This window comes from Rhagoletis pomonella, unplaced genomic scaffold (genome assembly GCF_013731165.1).
Source record: "Rhagoletis pomonella isolate Grant_MI unplaced genomic scaffold, Rhpom_1.0 Rhpom_scaffold_00008, whole genome shotgun sequence".
Classification (NCBI taxonomy): domain Eukaryota; kingdom Metazoa; phylum Arthropoda; class Insecta; order Diptera; family Tephritidae; genus Rhagoletis; species Rhagoletis pomonella.
In genome coordinates, this window is record NW_023458562.1 from 24,020,271 (window position 1) to 24,029,413 (window position 9,143).

The 9,143-nt window shown below is 35.7% G+C and overlaps 2 protein-coding genes across 2 annotated transcripts; one reads left to right on the forward strand and one right to left on the reverse strand.

Moving 5' to 3' along the window:
• Positions 1-331: 331 nt before the first annotated feature.
• LOC118744484 (D-aspartate oxidase) lies at positions 332-4,611 on the forward strand. The gene is made up of 5 exons (XM_036477526.1): positions 332-601; positions 1,080-1,289; positions 2,995-3,291; positions 3,919-4,112; positions 4,181-4,611. The coding sequence occupies exons 1-5, from the start codon at positions 405-407 to the stop codon at positions 4,312-4,314; spliced, it is 1,032 nt and encodes a 343-aa protein (XP_036333419.1). The 5' UTR covers positions 332-404; the 3' UTR covers positions 4,315-4,611.
• Positions 4,612-5,532: 921 nt separating this feature from the next.
• On the reverse strand, positions 5,533-8,709 carry LOC118744485. Its single transcript, XM_036477527.1, has 8 exons — positions 8,321-8,709; positions 8,048-8,235; positions 7,674-7,985; positions 6,903-7,616; positions 6,671-6,846; positions 6,442-6,610; positions 6,030-6,383; positions 5,533-5,904 (listed from the first exon to the last, which is right to left on the reverse strand). The coding sequence occupies exons 1-8, from the start codon at positions 8,448-8,450 to the stop codon at positions 5,725-5,727; spliced, it is 2,223 nt and encodes a 740-aa protein (XP_036333420.1). The 5' UTR covers positions 8,451-8,709; the 3' UTR covers positions 5,533-5,724.
• Positions 8,710-9,143: the final 434 nt, after the last annotated feature.

Genomic DNA, 9,143 nt, shown 5'->3' on the forward strand with positions numbered 1-9,143 from the left:
TTAACTACATCATTTTTAAAAGCCTATATATTCCCTTTCCCAAACAAAAAAAAAGTCAAGTAATAAATAGGTAGTGCATCAAGTACGAATATAACTGTCTTAATGAAACAACTTTTTAGGAATCAGGGACTACAGGAAACCTATTTTCATATTGTATTCGATTCCACCTACAACACGCAATATGTTATGTTTCGGTAGTATTTTCTCTGTTGCACAGTGTAATTTTTCTTCAAGCACTCACTGATAAGCAATCAGTTTTGTTGTTGCATTTTAATACAGTTTACTTATGTGTATGTTTACTTAATTGAATGCAAAAGTTTGCATTATAGTCCAACGATTCAGTTGTTCGAAATCCTCTTTGTAGTAAACACCTTAGATTTTAAAAACAGCTTTAAAAACAAAAAATGCGTGTGGCCGTTATTGGTGGCGGTATAAACGGCATTTGTAGCGCCATAAAGATTTTGGAGTATTTGAAGTCAAGTGGTTCACCAGCGGAGGTAACAGTAATCTCAGAAGCATTTTCACCTAATACCACCGGCGATGGTTCAGCTGGCCTATGGGGTCCTTATCTGCTCGGTAGCACCCCCACCAACAGAGTACAGTGAGTGGAGAGTATGCAATCATAGACGAAGATATGAGTATTTACATTGATATGAATAAATATATAAAGCAGATAAGAAAACTTATAACCCAGTAAAAATTATAATCATCCAAAGATTAATCTTAGATCGCTACTACTTAATCTTAGATAGGACTACTCCACAAATCTCCAAGATTCTTTTGACCTCAGAAACGGGAACGAATCTCCTTAACTCGTTTATTACTTCATAACGTATCAAAAAGCGAGAAGTCAACACAACTTTTGGAAAAAATAAAAAATGCCTTGATTACTCGATTCGTGGCCAAATAGATAATTTAATCCATAATTTTTTTTAAATCTCAATTTCAACATGTGTTACGGTTTAAATGCGCTTTTCTCGTACATTAACGTTGACCTGATAAATGCTTTGAAAACATACATTTGTGAACTTTCTTGAGTGTCCTTATTATAAAGACAGTTTGTACTTTTTTAATTGCAGTCGCTGGTCGAAGAGTATGCATGAATTTCTAGAGCAAATCTGGTTATCTGATGATGCTGGTGAGGCAGGCGTTTGTCTTATACCCTGCATTAGATTGACGACTACCACGATGGATAATGATGTATTTTGGAAGGATATTGTTTATGGTTGTCAATCGCTGACACCGAGGCAGTTGGATGAGCTGAATAAAGGAAGATCAAAGAAGTATACGTAAGTCAAAAAAACAGTAGTGACAGTTTGGGAAATGATGTATGAAGCTCAGTCTTAAAAATTCCATCAGTCAGCAAAAATTTTGAAAGAACATTAGCTACCTTTTTTATTTGCAGAAAATTTATTAAAAACCTTGAAAAATGAAGGATCTTCGGAAGTTAGTAGTAATCTGAGAGCTAACTTTCGACAAAAAAATTTACCGTTAACATCTTTATACGTAATTTCTAAAGCTACACAAAGTGTGGAAAATTGTGTTAAAACCGAAAATCTCCAGAAAGAGAACGAATGCGAAATAAAGGTATAGCTATAATTAGGAAAAAAAATTGTCTTGTTTGATAAAAAACTATTTGGGCCTTAAAATTACCTTCCAAATAGAGGTTTTAAAATTTTTTCCTTTTTCTGAATCTTTTAAACATATATTTTAAATTTTCGGAATCTATTTCCAAGGACACAAGAACAGATTTTTCTTAATAAAATCATTACATTCAGGTAAAAAGGAAACATGCTCAGAAAATTTTATTTTTGATGATTGAGGTATTTTACCGTAAAAAAAAGATGTTTTTTTTTATTAATAAAACTTTTGTTTCTTAGATTTGATTATTTCTTATTATTAGAATAAATTATTGGGTCTTGTGTATAAAAACTAAGCAGCTGCTTTTTCTTAAAATTTCAGACCTTTACTCGGTTTATTTAAATAAATTTTAGAAAAAGATCTGCAACTTTTTTAACAGGCAACTGCTTAATTTTTATTCATACCATTACTAGTAGATAATACTATTTTAAAAGTTTAATCTATATTTCAGGCTTTTACTGCAGATTATTTTTATTTATTAAATGCGGCGAAAAAACTTTTACGAAAAAAACACATATTTCACTTATCTCGAAGGTCACAAAAAGTAACACCGTCCATACTATTGGATCTATTCGTCCGCGAGGAAACTAATATCGACCATTACTCTTCGCATTTTCAAAACCCACGCCTAATATTTCCTTCGCTTATTACTAAAAATTACAATTCTACGATGGACGATTTCGGTCATGATTTATAACGAAGGGTTAAATGAGCTTCAAAAGCAAATATGTTTTTCCTTTTTGACCTGAAAAGGGTAAGAGTTGTGAAAAATGCATTAATTTTTAATGCATAGCATTTTAATGCTAATGTAAAAAATTAGTGCAATAACTTTTGAAATTTAATGTAAATGAAAATTTCAATGCATTAATTCCGAGGAAATACATAGTGCTAATGAATTCTTTTTGCATAAATATTAAAATTTTTAAATTAATGCTATTGCTATAATTTATTTCATTAGAAGTATAACAAGCATTAAAAACCCATTTATTTTAAAGTAAAAATTCTTCGTTGACGTTGAGGGTGGAATTTCGAGGTTAAAAAAGAAAGCGGTGGGAGTTAAGGCTGCTTGTGATTATGCCAGAGTCAATGGAATTTATGGTCAAATAGGTAAAACACATTGTCAAATGTAACTAACAGTTTATTGATTGATTTAGATCAGAATAGGCCATCGTGCAGACTTAAGTATGCACAATGGAATAGGTCTTCAGTTTGCAGTATGCAAATACTACTTAAAAACTTAACTTTTTAACTTGCCACTTAAAAGTGAGCCTGAATGATATCCGATTTTAATTATATTTTCGTTTTAGTATATGCTACTCTGTATCAATTTTCTTAAATATGCACTTTTTATAGCTCTGGCCAGCACTTTGTTACCTACACTTCCGAGCCTATGAAGTTATTGCCTTATTTAATGGAACGTTTTCAACGAAATGGCGGCAATCTTGTGCAACGCAAAATCATAAATCTGGAGGATTTTATATCGAAATCCGACTACGATGCGATTATAAACTGCACTGGCTTGGGTTCGCAACTGTGTTGTGGGGATGGTGGTATGTTTCCGGTGCGGGGACAGGTGACACGGGTCAAGGCAAACTGGTTGTATTTTGTGCTGTTGGATGAGAGTGATGATGGCAATTACATAATTCCAAAGTGAGTAGAAATATGTGGTTATTCCAATATATCTAAGTTAAAAAAATAAATATTGGGATTTTGAATTCATTAAAAGTTTATAAAGATTTGTATAGTTTATAGCATTTTCAGTTTAAATTAAACTTTTTTCAAATTAAATGAAACCATTTTCAAAGAAAGCGAAATCTTTTTCAAATCAAATGAAACCTTTTTCAGATTCAATGAAACTTTTTTCAAATTAAATGAAAAATTCTTAAAATGAAGTTTCATTTAATTTGAATAAAGTTTTATTGAATCTGAAAAAGGTTTCGTTTAATTTGAAAATGGTTTCATTTAAACTGAAAATGAAGGTTTATACATATGTATCTTTTTGAATATAAGAACAGATATACCAACTTTCGTACAATCGATAATCCTATTTTGAAGGATTGCTTGATTTCGAGAACATTTGATAACGGTTTGGAAATGTCTCATGCAGTTTTCTTGACAGGCTAGTCCGATCAATTTACTTCTAGTGCAAATAAACCAAATTTATTCCACTATTACAGCCCAACGTTTCGCTAAACTTATTAGCATCATAATTATAATATAAACTTTTAAACTCTCCAAGGCTTCATTTAAGAAAAACTACAGCATTTTTTTTTTTAGCTGCGAATCGGTCGTTTTGGGTGGCACCCATCAGGAAAATGATTACAACACAAAAGTATGTCCAAATGATAAAAGCTTCATTGTTGATGGCTGTCGAAAAATTATACCGGGGCTAGAGCATGCACAATATCTTTACGATTGGGTGGGTCTACGACCAGGACGTGAAACGTTGCGTTTAGAGGCAGAAAAACGAGGTATGTAATTATTTGTGAGCTATATATACATATGTATGTAGAAAAATCATATTTTATGCAATAAAAAGGCAAACAAATCACTATACACAATTATGGACACGGCGGCAGTGGAGTCACACTGGCTTGGGGTTGCGCCGAGGATGTTTTAGAGCTGCTGAAAAAGGACTTGCAAGCGTTTAATCCAACAAAATCCAAATTGTAACCAAAGTCGTAATAACCAATCTGCCTTATCCTGAGTTTCGCCTGAAAAAAAATTCACCCGAAAATTTGTCATCCGCCCAGAGTAAAACCATGGAAACCGAGAGTGAAAAGTGAACCGGTTCGGGGAAAATATCGACACGTATAGTTATTTTATTCAATAAATTTGCATATTATAATTAGTGATAGATATATATACTATATAGCATATCCAAATACATGTGTCCGGTAAATGGGGAAACTTTCCATTATGGCCGTTCGTTAAAGGTCCGGTGGGCGAAGGGGGAGTGGGCGTGGCACCTCCAACCGACCTTTTTGGAGAGGGCATAAACCGCCATTGACAAAAATGCAACCCCCGACCACCTAGGCCCCCTATGGTTCCCTACGGACCCCTTAAAAAATGGCCAAAAATCGCAATTTTTACTTGCGTCCACAGTATTTTTGCGTAGAATTCCCTTCTGCGTAGGCGGCCTTCGGCCGCGCTTAGGGATTATAACCATTACTACGTTGAATTCTCCTTTCTGTGTGACCTAACTGGGGCTACCGCCCCCGTGATGTAACCTTGGGAAAGGACGAGGTAACTAGACATCCCTTTCTGTGTGGTAAACCTGGGGCTGCCGCCCCAGTGATGTCTATTTTGGTTACTGGGTGTTTTATAAAAATGTCTTATATATAAAAATGTATTGTGAAAATGAATATTTAACATTTTTCAAGCTAATAAACGCAAATGAAAATTGTGATTTTTGGCAATTTTTCTAAGGGGTCCCTAGGGAACCATAGGGAACCTAGGTGGTCGGGGGTTGCATTTTTGTCAATGGCGGTTCATTCCCTCTCCAAAAAGGTGGGTTAGAGGTGCCACGCCCACTTACCTTTCGCCCACCGCCCTTTAACGAACGGCCATAAAGGAGAGCCAACCCTGGTAAATACTTAATGTAAAGTTTTAATCGTCAAAGCGTGCTTTTTAAGCGGAATATCTATGCATATAATAACCGTCATCGATTCGCCACTTCTCTGGCTAATGTTTGTTTTCATAATTTTAGGATGGTACATAATATTTTGTTTATATGTGGAACAACGTGGTGAAACCTGAAATTAACCTAAAAATTATGTGAATATTTGTCCTTTTACAATTTATATGGCGTTATTGATGCTCATTTACTTTAATAATAAGACAGATTTTTTCAATAATCGGAACATAAGTTAATTTAAATATTTTGTATACTTTACATTAGTTCGAAGATTGATAGAATACGTCTTTGCATTAATAGTTCTTAAGCCATCAAACTTTTTTTAACTAAACTAAAAGTCATTCCAGACTTTTAAAGGCAACAAAAAAACGCATAACAATTTTGTACTTAAGCTAACGTAATGTACAATAATACAAATTGTTTATTCGAAATCACTTTGTCTCCATTTATTTGTCTCCCACATCATTGGCGGCAATAGTAGTGGATGAAGCTAAACTCCGCATGCTTTCTATATCATTCATTTCTTCCAAATCCAATTCCTCTCGCTTACGCTTACGCTCACATTTTGGACATGGCTGCTGATCGTTTAGACAGTGCGCATGAAAAACAGCACCACAGACTTCGCACTAAAAAAAAAAACAGTAGTAAACAACTTTTGTATTCCGAAACTGAGGGAATAACTTTGATAGAAAATACACTAACCCGAAATAGTGCTAAAATTTTATTACAAAATTGAATGCATTGAGCTCACCCGATATGTTGTTTCAATGTGAAATGGATAAAGAACACGTGAACTTTTGCAAATCTCACAAATAAATCCTTTTACACTGCACAATGGACACTTCAGCACATGCGATTCGCCTATTTTGTATGCCTTTTGCAGTTGCTGGTATAGTGTGCCGCGTAATATCAAATGCAAATCACTTATGGAATACAAATGTATATGCTCATAGAGATATTCACGCCCATAGAATTGTTGTTGCAGTAGTTCTATGCTCTTAGGTTCACAGGTGTAGAGGTAAGCCCGTAGAAAATTCAAACGTATGCGTAAAGATTGCAGATCAGCCATGGCATCCGATGCGTTGTAAATGTCTGGATTCAAGAGCTACAAAAGAGAAACTTGTGTAAGAAAAAACGTCGAATCGCAATCAGTCACCACTAACTTCTAAATCAATAACTGGCTGATTGCGGAATTCCGTCAAAAAAAGAGCTGCACGTTTTGATACTGAGTATTTTCGAAAATCCCAATTGTAAATAATTTTTGCTGGTATCATTATTTGTTCCATGTCCATGCAAGCGTCACAAAAGTAATTGCCACTGAACCCGCAAACTCTGTCAGAGTATAAATACTATTAGAGATAAATACTTATTTTAAATTTAATCTTAACGCACTGGAAGTTTGTGTAACCTATGCCTAAAGGATGTTGACAAGATTTGCAGAGAAAACCTTGCGCATCCAGACCAGGCTGTCGTGCCAACTTATACATCTGCTCTAGCATCTCTTGTATTTCGCTGACGTTCATTTTATCTAAATTCGAGTCGGGTACTACCTCAAAGTCTATCGTCAACTGCATATACAAAATCATCATTGCTGTGAATTACATAATTGAATAGCTTAACTTACCCGACTATCATTTGAATCGCTACCATTGTTATCACATTTATGTTGGGCTGCATCGTCTGCATCTGTATGCGTCACGATTGTTCGCTCCACCGTCAATGCATTATTTTTTATTTGTATTTGCAGCTTTTCGCGTTCATGCTTACCAAGCAGCGTATTGTAGCTAAGCGAGCTGGCGTTGCTAGAAGCACGTCTATAAAGGGGTCGCTCTAAAGTTGGTGTGTTCAATTCGGACGCGGAACCCTCATCTCCAGACCATGATGTATGCATTAGGCTCATCAGAGAATTGCCAGGCGTTGTAGGCGAAGGGGGCTCTGTTCTATAGTCTGATTCCCCAGTTATGTATTCACGAATACGTGCCTCAGCGAGTTCGCGTGACTTTTTACGCTTCTTTTTCGATTTGCTGGTCTTTTGTGAACTTTCATTGTCTTTATGCACATTTTCGGCGGTAGCCCCATTACTACTTGTTCCTGCTTCAGCACTTTCTTCATTTATTATTTGCATCTCATCGACCGCCTTTAGTAGCAAGTCGACATTTTCACGTTGAGCAGCAATATCAGCGGGGGTCGGTGACTGGAAACTGGGTAAATTCTCAATTATTTGTGTAAATGCTTCATTGGTGCGTATCGGTTGGGGTGTTGGTAGCGCTGCGATTGCTTCTGCAGCCTCTGCATCTTCGACAGCTAGCGTGTCAGCGATGTCAACGCCACTGCTTATCTACAAAAGAGTTTAAAAATAAATATTGCTACTATTAAAAGATACGTGTTTATTTACCGGACACGACTTCAGTGGTGGTGTCCATAGCCCTGATAATTGTAAGGCATAATCTGGCCAATAATTGAGCAAACTCGAATTTACGGGCAGATTGAATTGAACAAATGCTTCAATGCCCTCCATGGCCTTCGCAGCCATTTCCATACCATCACTATCTTTGAGCAAAGCAAATTTTTTATAATATGGACCTAACGCAGAACTGCTCTTGCGTATATTATTTAAATAAGCAGAAAAAAGAGATTCATTGAGAGATAGGCGTATCCAGGCGCGACACTGGCCGATTTCACTGGTGACTTGGGAAAGCGTCTGAACCTGCAAAATTGCAAATGAGTATCACAATTTAATGAAAAATATTAATCATGAAAATATTGTACCTGCTCTATCACTTGTTTGTGCAAAAATATAAGTAATGGTGCCCAAAAACTCGGCTCTGGTCGCCGCTCTTCATCGCCAGCAATAACATTAAAGGTGTTCCAGAGCAGTGAATCCTTTAAACCGTGCAGAAAAATTGCCTCCAAAGTAGTGCACAGCGTGCTCGTAGCTTCACACACTTCCAAACGATCTATAACAGAAAAAAATATATACATATGTAAATAAATGTTGTACATACATGCTACGCAATTGCTATCGTTAGTGTTTGCACATACCACACCCTTTTTGCTTCACCTCATACTGTATTTCACGTGAATTCTCAATAAGCGTATTGATAAGCACTTCTTTAATGGCGTTTTCGCGTTTACTGGAAAAATTGTTGAAGCTTTTGAAAAAGGAACTCATTGTTCAGGCAAGTGATAAAGGTTCCGATCCCTGGAGAAACGATAGTTCCGCAAGTACGTATTTCTGGAAGGCCAGCCTGCTACTAATTACTTTGTATTTTCATTGCTGTTGTGCTTCCCAAATCAGATATTTTACGGAGCAATTGATAAGACTACTAGTGTAGAAGTTTATTTTTGTTATTCCCGTTTTAATACACAAAGCCGTTTACTTTCTTGTTGTTTTTCACAGAATTGTCATATCACTGCAAAATACAAATGTTTTGTATATCGATAAATATGTAGTTGTATCGATTTACTCAGAACAGCTGATGTGCGGAAGCAGTGTTGCGAAGTAATTTGTATTAAAAAAATAAATTAACAAGTCGCACAAACAAGTCGGTTTGTTTCAGTACAGGTAAACAATAGGAATAAAGCATATAATGGGTTTGATCCAATATTTCTCGTGTAACATCCTGTAAAAATGTCAAACAAAACAAAAAGTAAGGGGAACAAAAAAGCATTTTTTTTGTAAGAACGCCAAACAGCCGATCGCTTGACACTTTTCATGATTTTACCAGAAGAAAAAGTTCGTGTAAAATCTTGCACTTCATTCTCTACACAACTCTCCAAAAATCGCTCTCATTTACAGGATTTTGGAGCACGGGAACATTTTTCCTGTAACTTCCTGCAAGTTCGTGTAAAAACCTTTCATGGA